The sequence below is a fragment of the Chelonoidis abingdonii genome, chromosome 25 (genome assembly GCF_003597395.2).
Source record: "Chelonoidis abingdonii isolate Lonesome George chromosome 25, CheloAbing_2.0, whole genome shotgun sequence".
NCBI lineage: Eukaryota > Metazoa > Chordata > Testudines > Testudinidae > Chelonoidis > Chelonoidis abingdonii.
The window spans coordinates 10,287,612-10,308,975 of record NC_133793.1 but is presented as its reverse complement, the minus strand read 5'-3'; the positions used below and the strand labels follow the sequence as shown (position 1 = coordinate 10,308,975).

General features: G+C 48.0%; 2 protein-coding genes across 2 annotated transcripts; one reads left to right on the top strand and one right to left on the bottom strand.

Annotated features, from left to right (window-relative positions):
- Positions 1-213: 213 nt before the first annotated feature.
- Positions 214-8,714, top strand: GPN2 (GPN-loop GTPase 2). The gene is made up of 6 exons (XM_032802864.2): positions 214-293; positions 2,545-2,980; positions 3,531-3,687; positions 4,824-4,984; positions 7,235-7,365; positions 7,909-8,714. Exons 2-6 carry the CDS (start codon positions 2,567-2,569, stop codon positions 7,979-7,981), a joined length of 936 nt encoding a protein of 311 aa, XP_032658755.1. The 5' UTR covers positions 214-293; positions 2,545-2,566; the 3' UTR covers positions 7,982-8,714.
- Positions 8,715-9,328: 614 nt separating this feature from the next.
- On the bottom strand, positions 9,329-20,869 carry LOC116837943 (T-box transcription factor T-A-like). The gene is made up of 8 exons (XM_032802866.2): positions 20,683-20,869; positions 19,031-19,295; positions 18,475-18,609; positions 16,992-17,053; positions 16,524-16,585; positions 15,604-15,783; positions 14,634-14,748; positions 9,329-13,576 (listed from the first exon to the last, which is right to left on the bottom strand). Exons 1-8 carry the CDS (start codon positions 20,865-20,867, stop codon positions 13,330-13,332), a joined length of 1,251 nt encoding a protein of 416 aa, XP_032658757.1. The 5' UTR covers positions 20,868-20,869; the 3' UTR covers positions 9,329-13,329.
- Positions 20,870-21,364: the final 495 nt, after the last annotated feature.

The following is a 21,364-nucleotide window of genomic DNA, read 5'->3' as shown; positions in this document are numbered from 1 at the left end:
GCTGTGTGAAAGGGGTCACCAGGACCAAAGTTAGAGCCGCTGCCTTATCTGCTTCCTTTTCCTGCCGTGGCCGCCAGGGGGCGCTAATCTCCTAGCTCAGCCTGTCGGGCGGGGGGGGGGGGCAGCGCCTCATGAATATTCATTACGTTATAACGAGGACGTAGGGCTAAAAATCCTGCGGCTCCCGGAACCTTCCCGCTCGCTTCCGCCCAGCCAGCCGGGCCCGAGTAGCTGGGACACGGGCCGGAAGTGGGGGGAGGGGAACAAGGGAGGGCCTGGGCGGAGCCGCGGAGGTGAGGCTGCTCGGGGCCGGGGGTGGCGGGCTCTGCCCGCCTGTGGCTCGACCGGGGCCTGGCGGGGCGGGGGCAGCGCTGCCTCCCCCCCCCCCCCGGTGCCTCAGGGACCAGGGCGGGAGCCGGGGGGGCGGGCAACCCCCCAGGACGGGCTCCTCAGCGACCCCCCACCACTGGCGCCACTGCACCCCAAACCCCAGAGAGACCCCCACCCCACCAGCGGCCACTGCACCCCAACCCTCCTGCACCCCAACCCCAGAGAGACCCCCACCCCACTGAACCCCAGAGTCCCCCCTCAGCCCCCATGCACCCCCCCAATCCCAGAGAGACCCCCCACCCCACCAGCGGCACTGTACCCCCAACCCTCCTCCACCCCAATCCCAGAGACCCCCCAGCCCCACTGAACCCCCAGAGAGAACACCTTAGCCCCACTGCACCCCCCAACCCCAGAGAGACCCCCAACCCCACTGAACCCCCAGATGCCCCCCTCGGCCCCACTGCACCCCCAATCCCAGAGAGACCCCCCACCCACCAGTGGCCACTGTACCCCCAACCCCCTGCACCCCCACCCAGAGAGACCCCAACCCCACTGACCCCCAGAGAGACCCCTCAGCCCCACTGCACCCCCCAATCCCAGGAGACTCCCCCCCACCGACGGCCACTGCACTCCATCCCTCCTATCCAGAGAGCCCCCCCAGCCCCACTGAACCCCCAGAGATCCCCCTCAGCCCCATCCCCTTCAGCCCTACTGCACCCCCAACCCTACTGAGCCCCCGAGACCCCTTCAGCCCCACTGAACCCCCAATCCCAGAGAGACCTCCAACCCCATTGAACCCCCAGAGATCCCCCAACCGCACTGTACTCCCAGACCCCACATTCACAAGGTGTATTTAATTTGAATAAAGTGTAGGAGGCTTAGTTGTTTCATTCACAAACAGTAACAATAAATAGGGATCAATAGCTTAATGTGCTGAACATTGCATGTGATCATGTCAGAGATGGTGAATTGTCTGATTCAAAGGAATGAAGATTTGCTTGGCCAGGGGTTGAGAGAGACACCCTCCCTCCACACACACACTTACACTTTTTTCAGACTACTTTATGCACTGGCTTTAATCCTATTGGACCCCTGCGCTTCTGCTCCTTTCGGCCATCCAACCCCCTGCCCAGCCTTCCCCAGACCCTCATTTCTCTCAGCCTCTCCAGATCTCCCATAATGTCCCTCACTCTGTACCCCCAGTGGTCTAACCTCCCTCAGGTTCCCTCCCCAGGGGCCAAACCTCCCTAACGCACCTGCTTCCTCCTGGCTTCACCACCCCAGTCTCTCATCCCTCTCCATTATCCCCCAGACCTCCTTCCCAGCCATGCTCCCATCAGTGACCCCAGAAAGCTGAGCCTGGCCGTAAGGAGGTGTTACAGGCCCCAGGGCCTTAAATAAATGTGCTTCCTGTTGTTTCTAAGCTTTCTGCCCAGGGATTTTTCTCTTGGCTTTTATATTAATACACCTCTACCTTGATAGAACGCTGTCCTTGGGAGCCAAAAAATCTTACTGCATTATAGGTGAAACCGTGTTATACTGAACTTGCTTTGATCTACTGGAGTGCACAGCCCCACCCCTCCGGCGCACTGCTTTACCGCCTTATATCCAAATTCGTGTTATATTGGGTGGCATTATATCCAGGTAGCAATGTATTTTTACTAGCTTGAGAACCCTCTACACTGAGTTGACTTTGTGTCCCAAAATGAGATTAACCAGTGAATTATAACGTCAACCAAAAGCCATCGTCATCCAGTGGAAAAATAATTTCCTCTGAATATCCAGGTGCAGGAATCCCTGTCGTATTGCAAGGGTGACCGTAATGGGTGTGTCTGAAAGTAACAGCCCTAGACAGGCTGAAAGAACTTCAAAGGCACTCAACATCTTGTCAGCAAGAATCTGAATCTCCCCTTAGCGCCGTAGCCCTGAGTATTGTGGTTATTTTCTGCAGCTGATTTGGGCATTTGGACAGGCTGAGATATTGTCTACTCCACTGACTGGAAGGGACTGGAGACTGTCCAGACAGGAAGGATAAAATTAGGTTTACTCCTCTGTCTTGGCATGGTCCCTCCATCTTGCTCAGGAAGTGGAAGGGGGGGGTTCACATGATAGGCCCCCCCCAGGTCTGAGAATTACTTGGCAACTTCAGTTTTCAATGCATGATATAAAAATGAATAAAAGGCACCGTCTTAACCTTTTCCTTTCTCTTTCTAGGAGGAGAAAGAAATGAGCTGAAATGTCAGAAAACCATATGTCCTCCCTGGCTTTTGGCCAGGCAGTGATTGGGCCACCTGGCTCGGGGAAGACCACTTACTGCTTTGGCATGCAGGAATTCATGTCTAGGATTGGGCGGAAGGTGGCTGTGGTGAATTTGGACCCAGCCAATGAAGGGACTCCCTATCAGTGTGCTGTGGACATCTCAGAGCTGATCACCCTGGCTGATGTGATGGATAATCTGAAGCTGGGGCCCAATGGTGGTTTGATCTATTGCATGGAGTACCTGGAAACCAATTTTGACTGGCTGCAGGAAAAGCTGGCTAAACTCAAGGGTCATTACTTTTTGTTTGACTGCCCAGGGCAGGTAGAACTCTGCACCCACCATGGCGCATTGAAAAATATCTTTGCACAGTTAGCTAAGTGGAACTTCAGGGTATGTTTTGGGTTTTATGTATAGTAATAAGATGGTTCAGCACCCGTAGCTCTCGCGTGTTTGCTGAATCATGTTTAAAAGTGTTACGTCTTGCAGAAAGGCCTTATGAATCTGTGGACTGTAATAATTAATAATATGCTTTTGCTGTGTATTGATCCATTCAGCCAAGTATGTTTTATAAAAGTGGGTCAATATCATTATCCCCATTGTACAGATGAGGAAACTGAGTCTTAGCAAAGTGATTTTTCACAAGGGCATTCAGCAAATCGGTGACAAAGGTGGGAAAACAATCCAGGTCTCCTGACTCTTTGTTTGGTCAATATACTATACAGTGGATCATGCTTAGTGGTCAGAAGTATACAAATAAGTATATGAAACATCTGGGGAGAAGTTGACTGATGTTTTTTTCTGATTAGACCTGCTGGGGGCTGGATGCCTTTATCTTTCTCCTGTATCACAGATTTGCCTTAGTGACTTCTGCATATTTGCATCGGCAGATTCTGTCCTGCCTCTGATTTTTCACTATTTCTCTCTTGTTTCTATTTTGCAGTTGGCTGCAGTTCATTTGGTGGATTCTCACTACTGCACAGACCCTGGAAAGTTCATTTCAGTTCTTTGCACCTCCCTCTCAACCATGCTGCATGTGGAATTGCCCCATGTCAACGTCCTCTCTAAGATGGACCTGATAGAACAGTATGGCAAGTTGGGTAAGAGCTTTGGGAAGGGGGTCTGGGTGGAAGGAAAAGGAGAGGACCCTGCAAAGGAGCAGAGGGTAGAAGGGAAGTGTTTTGGAGCTGACTCTTATCAAAGAGAAACTAACCTGATAATCGGCAACTTGGAGATGATGGAGAGGAAAAGTGTCTGACATCTCCCTGAGTTCTTGGTAAAATATTCTGGCCTGTGCAGTTAGCTGTGTGCTTGAGTACTCTCATAAGCGCTTTCAAAGCCATTCGTTAAGAAAAAGGAGATCATGAAGTGGATATAGGCTCTATTCACTGGCAGCATCCTAGACCTGTCTGTGCTTTCGTCTGCCTTTTCTGTTCCATCGAATCATCAGCTTCCTCTCTCTGCCGTTTCACACAGCCTTGCCACTCTCGGGGCCAAATTCAGTGAGCTGAATTGAGTCTAAGCTGGTGTAGCTTGCACCTTTAACATATATTTTAAATCAACTTAAACTCAGTGGGCCAAATTCAGTGGTGATATGTAAGGTGGGGGTGTTCATTGTACATTGCGGGTGGGTGCAAATCTGAAGGAGTCCCTGTTGCAGTAACTTATTTGCTGAGGAGTGTGGAGGTAGTTGCACCTGCCATCATTCTAGATGTGATTAGATTCATCTGCGCTCCGCTTTCCAGCCCCTGCCATCTGAACAGCCTCGCTCCATCTCTCCACCTCGCTTTAAATCTCCTCTGAAGCTGCATCTTCTCAGCTCATTCCTTCCCCACTCCATGTCACTTTGTATTTGACTCTAAAAGCAAACTGGAATATAGTTTGTGTGAGACACTACACAAAATAGTCGTATTGTAGCTGTTGGGGAAACTCTCAGTGCTGGAGCCTCTTGAGCCAGTGGGATTGCTGGGGAGCTGACTGACTCAACCCTCTATGGGGGCAGAGACATACTGTTTACCAGGCTTTGTTGCATATTCTCATTTGATGGTAGGGTGGCATTGGAGCCTTTGAAGAGGGAGCTTGCCCTACTAACCACACAGAGGAGTTAATGTTGTCACAGAGCATGTTCAGATGGCAAAGAAAGAGATGGGCCAAGACCCCCCACCTCCAAACCCATAGGAAAAATGCAGACTCTGGAAGCTGGTTCTGAAGCTGCTTCTCTTATCTTTCCTTGCAGCCTTCAACCTGGATTATTACACTGAGGTTCTGGATCTCTCCTACCTAGTAGACCATTTAGCCACCGATCCATTCTTCAAGAACTACCGTCGCCTTAATGAGAAGTTGGTGGAGGTGATTGAGGACTACAGCCTGGTCTCCTTTGTTCCACTCAATGTCCAGGTAACCCAGCTTGAGGTGTGGGTGGGTTGGAAATGACAAGGAACGTTTTGCAGGTAGCTTTCTGATTCATTAACTGCCTAGATTTAGTTTGTGGGCTTCTAAAGGGAGCTCCATTCTCCCAGTGAGCACTGTGACAATAAAATCTCATGTCACTGCCTGTGTTGTTTTTTTTCAGGCTTTGGCTGTGCCAAGTAGAATATTAATTTCACAGCTTGAGTTCTGTAGCCTTGAATAAGCATATTTATATGGCTCTCATATTAAAAAAAACCCAATCCTGTATTACCCATGCAGGTATAGGTATTAAGTCCACGTTTATTTAGTGCTTTTGATAATGGTCTAGAAAAGGGCTTTGGGAGACTAATGAAACTCAAATGGTACTAAACGTAAAGGAATTGCAAACCCTGGTCAGGACAGAGAAATACAGAAGGGAGGTACGGAGAGTGAAAACTTGAGCAGAAAATAAAAAATTAGTCTCCTCCTAGAAAAATACAGCTAATATATCAGGGTGGGGAGGGAATCCAAAATATCAGATACTCAGTAGTATGGAGAAAGCCAGGAGGCCATAATACTGAGAGAGACACGGGGTGAGAATGGAGAACAAATCAGGCCTGAATTTATAAATGCAATGTGGCAGCAAAAATAAAGCTAATGCAGTTTAGCTTTTCATTGCATCATGAGCGGGGAATTAAGGATCCCCTCTCTACACAGTTGTCTTGTAACTATATCTGGAATGATGCATTCTTTGCTGGGCACTGCGTCACCTGACATATGCCGATAAATTTGCAGCAAGCGAAGAGCAACAAATAATTAGACGGGAGGAATAATTTTAGAAGGAAAGATTAAAAGGAGTTAATCTTTTGTATACTAGAGTTGTTTAAGTGACAATAGGGGAAGATACAAATATTTGAAAGGAGCAGGAGGGAGAGGAATTATTTATATAGCATTTCACCTGTTGAAAGCACTTTGCAGGCATTGATATCACCCAGCACCACTTATAGGTATCGTTATCCCTATCTTATGGACAGACTGAGAAACTGAAGCACTGAGGACCTAATCCAACTCTCATTGAAGTCCATGGAAAAACTCCCATTGACTTATTTGGGCGCATAGGGTTGGACCTGGAGAGGGGAAGTACATTGCCCAATGCCACACAGCAAGTCAGTGGCAAAGCCCAGTCTGCATCTCGGGACCTCTTGACCCTCAATCCCATGCTCATTCCTCCAGATCACACTGCTTTGCTGCAAAACCCTCCTGACTGGGGTGTGGAAGGCTGTGTAGGATGCTTCCTGTGACAGTGGTGGAAGCCTTATTACTTGGACTTTTAAAACTAGCCTGAACAAATCCCTAATTCTAGAGAATAGTTTTGTACTGGAAGAGAGACAGTTCTTCAGGTCTCAAGATTGGCACGTCTTTTTTCCCCTCTGATGTCTATGATACAGCATGTTACCTTCTTTAAAGTGTTTTCCGCCCATTAATCCTCACACATTAATCCTCAGGCTCTGTGATGTAGGTCAGGATAAGGGTCATTCATTGCATTTTAGAGATCGGGATGCTGAGGCAAGGTTAGGTTACTTGTGCAGGAGGGAGTCATTATTCTGACTGGAATTCAGGAGTTGCTGACATATAGTGCTCTGCTCTCGCCACTAAATCGTTTCCCGTAGATCACTGAAGTCTTCAGGGGAAATGGAGATTTTATTTCAATGTAGGTCCAGAGCAACTGCCTTATTTAGGCCAGGTTCTCGTAAAAGATGGCCAAGTCCATCCGTGATATTGTAAGCCCTTTGCTGCAGAGATCTGTCTGTTATGTTTTTTCTGTGAAACATCTGCTATGCATTTGGAGGCTATTAAAATAACAGTTCATTAGTTCATATTGGCATTTTGGCTGTTATGTGAGTCGAGCCAGTACCCAAGGGCTGGAATTGTGAGCCCTCGTATGCTGTTCCTCAAGTGAAAGAATAGACAACACAGCTGCTGCAATCTCCTCCATCTCTCTCTCTCCCCCTCAGAAGCCCTGAATCTCTCATTCGCTGATGTTGGAAGCAGCACACACATCTTATTTCTTCATAAGAAAGAAATCACTTTCTAGGGAGAATTCTGAGGCTTTCCCTCTTCTCTCCCTAGGCTGAGCATCTGGCTATGGCATTGCACCAACCCCTGCTAGCTCAGGCTGCTTGGCTGTTTTTTCTTCTTAATGCTCTGTTAAATCTGCTGCTTCTCATTTTCACCCCCACCGTGTGTCACTCTTCCCAGGACAAGGAGAGTATGCGACGGGTGATGCAAGCAGTGGACAAAGCCAATGGCTACTCCTTCGGAGACATGGAGCAGAGAAGCCTTGAAGCCCTGATGTCTGCAGCAGTGGGAGCTGATTTCCACTTCACATCGTATCCTTTCAACTGCTCTTCTCTCTTATATGGAGTCTTGAACTCAGATTTGTGGCTCTGGGAATTTCGTATAGGCCTGTCATCTCACGGTCTGAATTCAGCCCAAGTTAGTAGTACCATTATCTGATGCTGTTTAATGGCACGTGTTACAACAAGTTGTTAGATCTCAACTCCAATCCTATTGGACAAGTCCACATTAAACCCAGCACAACCACATTTGGCACTAATTGGGATCTTAATTGAAGGGATGTCATTGACTGCATCTCGGTAATTCATGCTCACTGGGCTTGTTCCTTCCACAGAGTGTACATTAATTAATTTGAATTAATGCCACTTTGTTTGGAGCTTGTTTGGACCAGCAAGAACTACAAATGCATTTGAATGTTGCATCTTCTTACCAATGCTACTAGTTTCCATATCAGCTTTCAGGCTAATGTTGGAGTCTATTCTCAGATGAGAAGGTTAGAGCTCCTCTGTCTCATAGGGTGCTTTGAACACCAGCCTTTCCTGCTGCCTTGTTTTCCTTGATTCCTGGATAATCAGCACACTTGCAGTCCAGGAGAAGTATGTGCAGCCTCAGGAGAAAACCGTGGAACAAGAAGCAATGGAAATATAGTGCTCCTGTATCTTTCAGGAGGCTCGTAGTAGAAGGAGCTCCCTTCCCGTTTTAAATGTGTCTCACCTCTTCCCATCAGGAGGGATCTTCTGTGTAGTGTGACTCGGACCTGGTACTTCCTGGGCAAAAGTCCAGCTGTTAGGTTCCCTCTTTGTATGAATGCAGTCCAGCATCTGGATCCTGCTGTGTATGAGCTATGTTTTTCTGGGTGACAATGAGATCAGGACCTCCATAGTTGAGTGCAGGCCAATTCAAGATCTCCTTAAAGGAACCAGAGAGAATCTTCACCTGATCCAGGACATCAGCAGCAGAAGAAAATAACCTCTTTGTAGAGCAGACAAGATGTAGGCGCCCACTATTGCCAAGTCTCTCCCTCACCACCATGACCAAGGCCATGTCTCAAGTGAAAGACAAATCAGCATTTATTGCAGTGAATGAATGGAGCTCCTTCTTGTGGTATGAGTTCTCCATGTATTGAATGGGACCTCAGTGCATTCTCACAGTGAGGAGTATCCAGTCCTTGGAGAGACAACCACCTGTCCATTCATCCCTGGGAGGGGGGAGAGGTGTGAGGGTTTTTTGTTTGTTTGTTTTTAATTATCAGCTCTTTCTTTACAAAAACACTTCTCTGCCCCTTAGTTTCACCCTGTACTTCTGAGTTTGCTACGAACTCCGCTGAAGTGGAGTAAATAAAATAAAATGCAACAGTGCTGCAAAGGATGAGGGACAAGAAGAGCCGTGAATAGGTTCCTTATTGCAGATGCTGTCACATGTTTCTGTTAAAATCACTCTGTTCTCTGTTTCCTTCTGTGGCCTACCTGGAAGCAGAACAAGTATCTGCTCAGGATAGGGTGGAGGAAAGGAGGTCACTTCTTGCGCACTCTCTTCCAGTAAACAAATTCTGTCTCTCTGCCTTGCATGATGAAACACTGCCAACGTCCTGTTGTGAGCTCCTGAAAGCTTTGCCCAAACTGTGTTAACAGGAGTGTTCGTAGGCTTAGGACTGGGGAAAAGCCTGTGTGGTCCAGCAGAAGAATGTAGCTCCACAAAGGTTGTAGCAAACCACAGAAGTTAGGTCTTTCCTTGTCTCTACAAGGTCCTTTACTATATCCTTCCTTTGCTATATTCCTCCGTCTTTGTGGGATTGCTCTCTACAATTGATTCTCCAGTGCTTTACCCACTCAAGTTTTAAACATCCCAAGCAACAGTGTGTCCACTACTTCCCTGGGCGAACCTTGAGTAATTCTGCTTCTAGTTGCTGTTTGCATCTTTAGATAGTGAGAGACAATTATGAGGCTAGTTAACTGCTGGTGTAAACACACCTATCTGTGCTAGAATGGGATCTAATGATCTGAGTCTGCCCTGAAGGAGGCTGCTTGAGACAGGTACATGTTGGTTTTTTAAACTGATCATACCTGGCAATTAGTTGTAATATTCAAAGCAATTTACAAATGTATTAATCCAAACAGCACCCTGGTGAGGCTCATAAATAATTTTTTTACAGTTTCATAATGATTTACAGAGGGCAAAACTGAGACACCAAAAAGTTAAGAGACTTAATCAAAACCACAGAGGGCTTAAGTGGCAGAGACAAAATTTTAATGTTCAGCAGTTCCTGGCTCCCAGTCCTGTGCTCAGACCTAGTTTTCCATCTCTTTTCGGCTGAAAGATTGTAAAGAATAATATATTGCTTCTTGCTGTAGAATTTAGCAAGAGAGTTTCCCTCTCTTCCCCTATACCCTCCTCAATTGTAGACTAACAGTTAGAAGGGAATATAAACATGGGTGGTACTAAAGACTCACAGTAGAAGAGTGAGATCTGCATTTTCCTACATCTTATGGTGTTGTGGCCGTGGCTCAGAGAAGGAAACTTTCTACTATGTTGCTTGTTGGTGACGGAATGGGGATGCACATGGTACACACACACAGTTGGGTTGCCTTATATCAATCAAGTCATGAAGACCACTCTGGAGTTTAGAAATGAAAAACCAAAGATCTGTCTGCACTATATGTTCAAAGTTTTCATGGCACTTTTTATAAGAGTAGAGTCTTGCCTGCATTAAGCAGTGGGTACTGGGCCTGCTGATGGTATTCTCTACCACCGTGGTAGCTACATTTCAGTGATTATGTATATAGATTAGGAGTACTTGTGGCACCTTAGAGACTAACAAATTTATTTGAGCGTAAGCTTTCGTGGGCTACAGCCCAGCTTATGCTCAAATAAATTTGTTAGTCTCTAAGGTGCCACAAGGACTCCTGTTCTTTTTGCGGATACAGACTAACGCGTCTGGTACTCTGAAACCTGTGCATAGATTGAAGTGCTGTCTAATCATGTATTTAGATTGAAACTCCCTCCTTGACTCCCCCTGTTGCATGTAGTTATTGTAATCCATGTGGGGTATAAACTTACCTGCTCTTCTGTTAGCTGTACAGTCGCTTGACAGGGTGTTTGGAATGTGTTCAATCTTAAATGTGAATTTTACAGCTTGGAGAAATGTGGTACTTTAAGAGGGCATTGTTAGGTCACCTGTAGTGTTTGCCATTGCAGCACTGTGCTAGAGCAGGAGAATGCAGAATGTGAAACTGAGTAATCTCTTTTCTTTTTCCAGGCAGAGAGAAATGCAAAAAACAATATCAGTAGTGAAAAGTAAATGAATCTTAGTGATAGGTCAAGAAATCCATTTTGAAGCCCCTCTAAATTTTAACCTTTTCAGTTTCTATAATCGGAAGACACCTTGATAGCTGGAAGTATCTTTCTTTACTATTTTATTTCCCACTTTCTCTCCATTTCATTCTGGCTAATGGTAGAAGTTGCTCTCTGTGCTATTTTGTCACTTCAGAACCTTAAAACCAAGTGTAGTGTGGAAATTCTGTCCCTGTGCTAGGAGGGTTTAGGACCCACGGGGGCGGGGGAGGTGGAAGGAGCATAGCCAGATGAAAGCAATGTCTCACTTGGGTATCAGAATTTCCTCATTATGCGACCTCACAGAGATCATAGAGGAGAGAAGATAGCAATTGCCTGATCAGCAAACACAAGGCAGCAGACCACTGTGTATGGTAACAGACCCCTACAAAAGTAGTAATGAGGCCTCTCCTGTTCATGAACTAGGTGAGTCAGACAGAGTAATTAAATTGTACCTCTTTGAATTATTGCTTCTTAGTTATACAGTAGCTGTAAGTGTTGATATTACGATGTAATGGGACAATTGTGTCACTGAAGAACCCACAGGGAGATGTTGCTGTCTGCATCTCTCAGTGCGAGTATTGCCTGTTGGATGCCCCAATGTACCTGCTGATACCCACATATTAGATGACAGACTCAACATGGGTGAAGAAGAAAAATGAAATGCAGGGTGTAGAAATGCAATGAGACCAATTCCGTTCCTGTTGATAACTGTTCCTCTCTGCTCAGTGGCCTTGAAATGGAGCTGGAAATGGAGAGCCTTAACACTGAGGTGGTAGAAAAGTTGGTGATTTAAGTGGGTTTACATCCACAGTATTTATACATCCTGCATGGCTGTGTATCTGGGAGTTTCCAGAAGCAGGGAAGGGTTATGTTTTGGATCATGGCTCTCATTAACGGATCATGTGGGGTAAAGGACAGTAGTTATTTCTGAAATGTGAGTTAAATGAATGGCAAGCTTCCATGGCTCTGAAAGTCTAATCTTATGGAGCAGAGCTGATCTATCTGCAGGACTCCACAACTCCCAATTGTTAGTCACTTCTTGAATCAGAAGCAGCAAATTCCTTCTGGTCCTCCACCTCTTTCCTGCAACCTCGCTTTGCCACATACCTTCAGGTTAGATATTTGTCGACAAATGTCTCAGGCTAACCTGCTAACACCAATGTGTGAAATAGCTGCACTCCTGGAACACCCAGGAGCCAAAGCCTCATTCCTGCTTCCCTGATTCATTTTCAGGTAGGAGAGATCTCCAAAGCAGAGGTGGTCTGGGTATGTTCAGCAATTAGCTAGTGTAGAGAGCTTTCAGTTTTGAATGCTCCATTGACCTGAAGTGAGAGCCTGGAATCCAGCTGGGATTTTTAATCCGTTCTCCAGGAAGTGATTAAATACAGTGATGGTTTTCTTTGTTTTTTTACATTATATTTGTTGGATGACATCTCACTGAGGCACAGTGTGTTCTCTCTCCCTTCCCCTTTCCTAAGGGGCATAGTAAAGTTTGACCCACCCTAAACTGGTGACTAGTATTTCTTACTATTAATGAATATATCTTTTTATTCCAGTCCTGTATTACCTGTAGCTCTGGGTCTGTGACTGTGGGGGAAGAGGCAAGGAGTGAAGGGTGAAGTGAGTACGTTCTAAGTGCTGCATTTTATGGCATTATGTTGTTTTGTTGGGTGTTTGGTTGTGGGCCCAACCCTCTCTCCCACTTGGTTTTCCAGTAGGATCTGGGAAGGATTTAAATAACAGACTCATATGCATATTTTGAGGAGCTCTGAGAGCAGAGGTAGAGGAATCTGTAGAGGGAGGGGCTGTCATGATCAGTCACAATACGCCCATGGCTGCTTATGGTGAGGATGAGGGTCTCTGTTAAAGTTTGAGGTTTGCCCTGTAATTAGTGGAGGGTTTGAGGAACAGCATGCGGTCGGCTGCTTGATTTGGAAGAAGCATAGTCTTGGTATCCAAGATCAACTTCCCTAAGGGAGGAGCAAGAAGGCAGGAAGTTGAGAAGGTGATTTCTTACAGCCTTATGCCCTATTCCAAAGTTTCTAATAACTGCTCCAAACCCCCTTATCAGCGCTTACATCGGTAAGAACTCAGAGGGTTTCAGTCTTCAGCAAAAGGCAAACAACACTTAGTTGTCAGAAAGGTTTATTTACAACGAAGCTCTATAAATAATACACTGCTTTTCAAGATCTTGGCATGCACGTGTTTGCAGATCTTATTGCCCTTGTTTGGGTCTCCTGTGTGCAAGTGATAACAAGGTCCAGCCAACCAGCATGTTATGCTGGGACATGTGCTTTACAAGACAGCGCTCGTTTGCTCCACTATCCCGAGAGTCAGACAGGTTGCATCTTTCTTCTTCGCCTTCCAAACTATGGGGGTAAAGCTAATTCTCTCCTTGGAGATATGCCCTGGTGCTGCGGAGCACAGATTACCACCTGTATCATCCTCTGCTTGCTCTAGAAGAGTCCGTCTTCCATATTCTGCCACAACCTTTAAACAATAATGGAGGTTCTGAGACATATTCTCATCTTGTAGGACTATGCAATCAGCTACATGCTGTGAGAGCAGAGAGATTCACACCATTGTTCAGCTGCCCCTTTCCTTGCCCTCTGCCGGCTTCTTTCCAGTTTTTTTTGAAGATGGACGAGGGCAACTTCTCAGCATCAGTAAGTCTGAGTGACTGTTGCCCAGGTGGATGCCAGACGGGAAATAGCAGAGTCATACTGACCGTCACTCGAGGGCATCTCTGCCAAGGCATTGTCATAGACTGGAGATGTGGAGGGGCCTGGGATAGCAGAGGCTAAGCTGCTGTAAGAGACCGAAGAGCCTCTCAGGAACTGGGGGTTGGAGCTGGACTGAGTAGCTGGACTGATAGAGTTGTTGGTGGGGGACCACAGGCTGGAATGTTGACTGTAAAGTGAAAAGAGAGTTACCATCCTAGCATATCTCTCTCACCCCCAGGAGTGCAGCTGGCCTTTCCTCTCCTTGACGGCCTTATTCTGATGCACTTCTCCATGCACGAAGTCACTTAGCTTTGAGGAAACGGAATGGGACTAGAAGCCTTGTGAGTGCACTTACAGCCCATCTGTAACTGCATCACAGTCTTGGCAGGAGACTGGTTAAAATTTGCAACATGGGCAGAACATAGCTGTGTTGTAACTAGGTCGTGTAACCCCTCTGGAGACATGCCGAGGGCTGACGGCACAAATATAACCTGGGTCGGGTCCGTCCACACTACACATTTTAACTAGGCCTTTAATGAGGTAGTTCTTGTAGAGGAGACAAGCCCCTTCAGGGTGGGGGGTGCCGCTCCTGCAAAACTCCCTCCTCACGTCTTTGGCAGTGGAGAGCAGGGAGCTCACCTCCTGCCTTTCTCCTTCCCTGCAAGGCAAATTCTAGGTGGGGAGAAAAAAATTGTACCTCCCTAAGAACAGGCTGAGAGCTGAGCTTGCAACCTACCTGCTTTCTTAAGTCTCCGTTCACCTGGTGCTCACTCCCCTAAATGCTGTGCAAACCTACTACTGTAGACACAACCCTGCTTGATTCAGCACCTCCAATTTCTGCATTGCTACCCCCTCTACCTGCACCACTTCATGCTGCTCAAGTCATGAGCCCTCTTCCACCTATCAGTATACTTCAGCCGATATCTGCTGAGTACCTGCCTCCCTCGGTCACTGCCATCCCCCAGACACTGCCAAAGCTCCTCAGCTCTGAGCTATCAGGCTCATTCTAACCCTAAACATCTAGAGAGGACAATGTGCTGAGTGTCATAATACATGTAACGCTCAGTTAAGGACTAAACTGAGACACCATGTTCCTCCCTCCATGTGGTTAAAATCTGGCTGTGAAACCAGCTCCTAGGCCAGCTACCACTGGACATTAACCCCACTTAGCTCCCTTCATTCTTTAGTCTAGGAATAAAAGCGCTCTCCCTCCATTGAAGAAAGTATCCGCATCTGTGCCATACCTTGTGGGAGAGGCAGTGCTGGGTAGAACCCCCGTAGAGCTGGAGAGAGACAGGCCAGGCCAGCTGTCAGGGGCAGACACCAGGGAGAGGCCAGTGGAGTTATCTAGATAATTAGCTAAAGCAAAAATAGATTATTTGGATGTAGAGCAAACAGTGAGACACAATAATAGTCGCAACTTACATTAATAAAGAGAGGAAGGATAGTCTAGTGGTTAGAGCACTAGTCTGGGACTCAGGGGACTTGGGTTAAATTGCTTGCTCTGCCACAGACTTCCTGTGTGACCTTTGGCATGTCACTTAGCCCATGTGTCCCTCACTTCGCCATCTATAAACGGGCTAATTGCACTTCCTTATCTCACAGGGAGTTTGGAGGATAAATACACTAAATATTGTGGGGTGCTCATCTGCTACAGTAATAGATGCCAGATAAGTACCATAGACAGAGATTAAAAGAGAGAGTTTTGTCTAAGCCCTTTACAAATTCTATACAGAAAGACTTCCCCCAGTACCGAACTCCAGCTATCTCTGGGTGGAGCGTAGCAGCCTGATTCTGTTTGGCATTGTTTGGCACCCGCACTGGACAGGACTCCATTCAGCAGGCCCTGCCTTACCCAGAGAGGAGCAGGCCTGGGTGCTCACTCTCACCAGTGGAGATGGGCCTTTCTCCCCCGAGGGGATCCAAGAGAAGGCAGCTGTGGTGATGCCTCTGCTAGGCAATGACGGTCTGATCTCCAGCAGGTGCTCAGCACCCACAACTCCAGCTGAAGTCAGTTAGAGCTGTTGGGGCTCAGCATCTCTGAAAACCTGACCCTAAAGGAACAACTTAATAATATGTTCCATCCGTTTAAAGGACACTTCTCTTCCCCCTGCCCCGTTCTCTGCATTGAGTCTCTGCAGCGAACTTTACAGGCAGCCCAAGCCCTGGGCCAGTCCAGAGTCGGGAAGATTAATGTGGCTGGGGTGTCCTTACTTGGTGAGGTGTTGATCTGGCTGTATGGGCTCGGATAAGGTGAGGCCCTTGGGTTCTGCAGACTGGAGTGTGTCTCGCAGTATGAGCTGTGGCCAGATGAGAGGCCAGGACTGCCTGAGAACGAAGACTGGGCAGGAGAGGAACAGCAAGAGCTGGTGCCTGGCAGAAACCAACCCCCAACTGTGAAAGAAAAATAGTTAAAGGTAACTTAAGGCTCCTTAGGCAGCTACCCTGTCAGATCTGTCCAAAGGCATGGCACAGAGCTGGACTGGAAACGAGCAGTGTCAGAAATACAAAACCATGGAACCGAGGGCAGCATTTTCAGAAGTTCCTAAGTCATGTAGTAGCCTGCGTCTAATTGGTTTTCAATTGGACTTGGGAGCCAAGGTCACTTCGCTCTTTTGAAAATGCTACCCACAGTCTCCAAAATGTCCAGGAAGGGAAAGACGCTGGCATTGTTTTAAATGGTAGGTCTCTAACTTTTGGGCTTGTTGTGAGAGACAGACCCCAAATCAGATACCTGTTATAGGCCAGCATTGGGTATTTGAGCCTGAGAGAATTTCACATCTGTTGGCTTCATTTGCAGATCATACAAACCATGGACTCTGCAGCCCCGCCTAAACCTGTTTCCAGTACAGCAGTGAGGGGCTAAGGAACCCGAGAGAGTCCAGTTTGAAAGTGTTGTAAACGCCGGTACGGTCTGGTTCTGAGAGTGTCCTGAGCACCCACTGACTCCAGGGGCAGTTGGGGCACTCAGGCCCTGCTCCTCAAAGGTTTTTAGACTCCGAACATCTATTGAAATGAGTTAGGAATCTAAATACACTTGGGGGGATCTAGGCCTCAATGCTCTTCGGGATTGGGCCTTTCGTGTGTTCATGTCCTAGTGTCCCAGAGATCAGTCAGAAAAGAGGAAGTCTCACGCTGTGAATAGCCAGCCTGATGAGCTTCATTGCTGGGGTCAAGAACGTCTTTGGAGTTGCACCTACATGGAGAATGCAAGGAGGGAATAAAGTCTCCAGTTAATAACCGACGTCAGGCATTCATTAAATCGAGTTCATTTACAGGGTCCCTTTATAGTAGTGCCACAACATCCAGTTGCCATCCTGACTCCCAGCTGCTCTAGGGGCAGGGGGCTGGGTGGTTAGAGCGGAGAAGTGAGGTGGGACCTCTGGGCTCTGCCACTGAGGTACTGGTGTGGCCTTGAGTGAGTTTTTTTCCTGTGCTTCAGTTTTCCCATCTGTAAAATGGGGACAGTTGCTCAGAAGGGCGTTGTGAAGCTTAAGTCATTCCCATTTATGAACACACTTAGATGAAAGGAGCCCAAGAGGGGCAAAGCACTGCTAATGATTCAGGCAAGGTGGCCTCAGTCTCCCTCAGCCAACACTCACCTCTCCTTGGCATCCAGGAAGGCTTTTGCAAAGGGATTGTGTTTAATTTTCAAGGCAGTGATCTGAAATGACAGACGACGGTTGCAGTTCAGCTTTCTTAAATATAAACCTTCAGCCACTCCTGACCCTTCTTCATCTCTCCAACACGCCTCCCCGTCCTGCCAAATCCTACACTGGTATCAAATTGCAATTAACTCCACTGACGTTAAGCAAATTACAGTGACTCTACATTTGTGGAACAGGGTAGAATTTGACCCTTTTGTTGTTGTTTCAAGGTGCTTCTCATCAATTCCTAAAATCCACTTGTCTTCACTCCTTGGAAGCATGAAATGGGAATCTTTCTAACTTTCCTCCCTCTTATTTACATGTTCGTTTATAGGGTTGCTCATGAATGGTGCATGCCTGCTAGTGGTTTTTATTTAATAAGCATTTCTCTAAGGGCTTCTCATATTGAAGCTGCTAACAAAATAGCCCTCTTCCCCTCAAGATTCAGAGCTGTTCTGGTTTTACAAGTGGGGATGCTGAAACACCCAGAGGAGTCGACTTGCCAAGTGAACCAGTGTTAGAGCCAGGATTAGAATGCTCAGATTTCTTGCTCCAGGCTCTACCCATAGACAACACTGCCTCACTGGCCATTTTACACTAAAAACAGAAGAGAAGCAGCATTTTTTTTCCCAGGGAAGGCAAAGCAGGGCATCACATTAAGAACCAGATTCCATTCAGCCATTACATCCCAGGGAATACCACTGAAATAAGGGGTGGTAAATCAGGGCTGGATTTCGCTCTAATTCTTATGTGGACTTTAGCTGTGACTGCACAAGGTGTGAACTTTCCAGCCTCTCCCAAGATGCAGATGATGTTTCCAGAGCTGGCTTTCGGGAGCAGAGACCTAAAATGCCTTCGTTTCCAGCAGTGTCCAGGCCTAAGTTTAACATTTCACTTTCTTCAAGCTCCCAGGTGTAAGGGATTGTTCTCTGTGTTGCGTGCTTGTCCCTGTTGCCATGGGCATCAGGGAGAATGCTCCCATTGGCTTGGGGAAGCAGTGCATGAGCGTAAGAGACAAACAGATGTTCTGTGAACCAGGTGTTTGCGTGGTTGGGGGAGAGGAATGAAGGGCTGGGGGAGTCACTTTATGATATACGTCCCATAAAGGAAAGTGGATTCCAAGCGACGTGCAGTGTTTTGGATCTGCCCAAGGGAGGAGGGCATGCCCTTGGAGATGGGTGATGGTGGGAACAGAATGGGGCACTGAAACAAAACAGTGCATTGTGCTGGAAAGAACTGGAAGGGTTCCAGTTGGGTATGTTCTTCACTTTGTCTTGAAATGTTGTGCTGTTGAACAGCTGCCTGGTTCCATCTCAGAGGTGACCACAGCACGGTTGCCGGGGAAGTGGTCCACATGCCTCTGATCTCTAGGGCTGTGCCTTTCTTGATAAAAACCCCGAGCGCACTCTTATCTGCAGGACATAGTTATCCAACTTACCTCCTCGTTCTGATAGGCAGTGACAGCAATAAACTGGGTCTCTGGGAAAGCAAAGCTGCTGATCGCTTTCTGAGGCCCCCCAACCTTCACGATGTGGACACGGGGCTCGTACTTGTGGAGGGAGTTCAGCATGATCTGTGGGAAAGAACAAACACGCTACACAGTGGCCTTCAGGCTCAGCTTCATCATCGGAGGACCTGATCTTTCAGTGTGCCAGAAAAGCAGTCAGTATGCAGGCCAGAGACATGCATCCCATGCCTGCAGTGTCTCTTCCACTCTGTCCTGCAGGTGCATGGATAATGTGATATGATGGGGCCATGATCACCTCGGTGTAACCACATGGCTGTTCTCTAATCTAGGCTCCTGCACTGCGCTCAGGGGGCTATTTGAGCATGTATTTGCTCAGGGCAAACTAGTGGCATCTTTGGGCCACTCACTTAAAGTCCAGCATTACCAATACTTTCCATGGTATAAGAGAAATAGAAACTTCACTTGCTGTCTTGGGCAGGTATCCCCCTTGCCCCCTCAACCTCCCGTGAGCCCCTTCCAGAGTTACCTGCCCCCCTCCATTCATCTTGTTAGAGAGCTTGACTTTGCTGAAGGTGACGGTGGCTTTCATCCAGTGAGCCCCAAAATTGGGGGATTTGGGATGGATGTAGACGCAGCTCGGGCTCTGAGGCTCAGGCTTGCCGCCAGGAATCCACTCCCCGTTGACATACTTCCAGCGCTTCCCATCTGCAGCCACAAAGTCCAGGAGGATAGAGTACATGGAATTGGGGTCCAAGCCCGAGATGCCGACCTTCAGCACTGGGAACATTCTTCTAGGCAGGAGATAGGAGGAGGAGACGATTAGGTTGCAAACTTACTTCTGCCGCAGGTTTAATTACAGCGTTGGTCTCTCTCCCGCCACCTTAACAAGTGTAGTTCTTAACCCTTCCCCTGTATCACAGAGCTTCTCCCCACAGTGGCATTTCAGTGGTTCCTAAGCACTGGCATGCGGTAGGTCCCGCTCCCTGGACTGTGACTGCATGGAGCACAGCCTGCTTCTTGTGACCCTGAGCAGTGGCCAAGCTTCTCCGGGTGTCAGGGTGTGAAAGAGAGGCAGGAGCCTTTGAACCTGTCTCCCCAGTAACTCGCATGCCACGTCAGTGTTCCAGCAGGCCTGCCTGCCCGTGCTAGAATGTGATTGGGTCTTGCCTATGCAGACAGGGCTACAGCACAATATGATAACTTGTGGGTGACAAAGGTTAGGCCCATCTCCGCAGGAAAGAGTAAACCCTGTCTCGGCCCCTGGCAGAGTGAACCTTGCTTTGTTGCTAGGGCCGGTGTCTGGGTAAATTGGTACAAATGGCCTGGAAAGGCCGGAGATGCTAAAAGTAACAGCAGCTACCAGGAAGGTTTAAGTAGGGGCTGCACCTTCTTTTTCATTTTAATATAAACTGATCTGTTTGCTGTCCGTTTTCTTTCTTTTCGAACAGAACATACCAGTTGCTCCCATTCCCGTAACAGGGAGGGGAAACTAATGACACTTTTTAATTCACCTTCCATCAGATCAAAGTGACCAGACTGTTATTGTTTGCCTCGATCATTCTTGGGGGTGGGGAACACCCCAGTTTGTAAATTCAGAATCCTCGTCGCCCAACTGCATAACTGCCCCAGCAATGGAATCCATCAGAGTCACCTCTGCAGCAGCTCTCTGTCTTGGTATACCCCAGGGAAGTTCAGCCTTGTGCAGAGGGCCAGGGCAAAGACTCTGTGCTATTTACAGCCCAGGTAAAGCGTAAGCCCCTGATGGGGAATTTGCACATATCAGACAAATGTAGCTGTGCAGCGCCACTAAAACCCTATGGATTTAAAATAAGGTGTTTCCTAGACCTTGGCCCCTACCCCCTAATGTGGCGGGAGAGAGGCCTTCCTTTCCAGCCCCCCATGACTAGTGATCATGCCACAAGGAGCTCAGAGCCACAAAACAGCCAGTGGCGCCTTCCTGGAGACAAAGCGTGAGCACCCTGCTGTAAAAAGCAGCATCAATGGGGAAAGAAGGAGAATGGAGTCCTGGTGGATCAGTTGGGTAAATATATGTCTCTGTGTCCTGGAGGCACTGGTGCTGGGCATCTTAAGGATACCTATGGGAGGTAGTTAGAGGGGCGGAAAGCGAGGGTACCTCCGGGCAGTGCAGAGGAGGGAAAGAGAATTCTTTGCACTCACCGGCCAGTTTTGGTGACTATCATCTCATTGGTGAGCTCCTGAAAGTTCATCCACAGCGCTTTCTCCTCCAGCACCACCCTGATCTCCCTCTCCGAGGCATCCTCTGTCTCGGGGCCCATTTCCAACTTGCTCTCCACCGCGCTGAAGACGTGGTCCAGCCACTGGTGGCTGGGGACTGAGCTCATGGCGTCTGGCTTCCCCTCTGCCTTACCCTGGGAATCCCCCAGCAAAGCCCTGGAGCCCAGCACCTAGCATCAGGCCCAGACCTGCTTGTCATTGGGACTCACTGGGGAGGGGGTGGAGACCTTTCTGGGATTTTAACCCCCTCCACCCCCCTCAGCAGCCCACGTGGAGGCTGGGGGGAAGGATTCCTTTCTCATTGGCTAAAAAGAGCTAGCAGGTGCCCCCTCCCAGAGAGGTGAGGCGGTGATTGGCCAGCCTAGGGATGGGGGAAGTATGGCTGGTCAGTGTGCTCTCCTCCCAGCTGGAGGGAGAAAAGCTTTGATGTCTATGTGAATCTCAGTGGGAAACCCAATCCACGGCCCTGCGCTGGAGATGGGTTCCTGTCCCTACACCCACTGCTTCCCCAGGGTCAGGTGACAGGGGAAGAGATTGCCCTGCCATTGACAGCTGAGCACCTTTCGTCCAGGAAAAGGCAACCCCTCTAACAAACCATCCGCGA

Bases quoted from the DNA above. Each gene is read 5' to 3' on its own strand.
- GPN2 (XM_032802864.2), top strand. From the start codon at position 2,567: ATGTCAGAAAACCATATGTCCTCCCTGGCTTTTGGCCAGGCAGTGATT. The intron at 3,688-4,823 runs GTAAGAGCTTTG...CTTTCCTTGCAG, and splicing joins AGAACAGTATGGCAAGTTGG to CCTTCAACCTGGATTATTAC. The intron at 7,366-7,908 runs GTATCCTTTCAA...CTGGATAATCAG, and splicing joins GCTGATTTCCACTTCACATC to CACACTTGCAGTCCAGGAGA.
- LOC116837943 (XM_032802866.2), bottom strand. From the start codon at position 20,867: ATGAGCTCAGTCCCCAGCCACCAGTGGCTGGACCACGTCTTCAGCGCG. The intron at 19,296-20,682 runs GTGAGTGCAAAG...TCTCCTGCCTAG, and splicing joins ATAGTCACCAAAACTGGCCG to AAGAATGTTCCCAGTGCTGA. The intron at 13,577-14,633 runs GTATGGCACAGA...TTCACTTTACAG, and splicing joins AGCACTGCCTCTCCCACAAG to TCAACATTCCAGCCTGTGGT.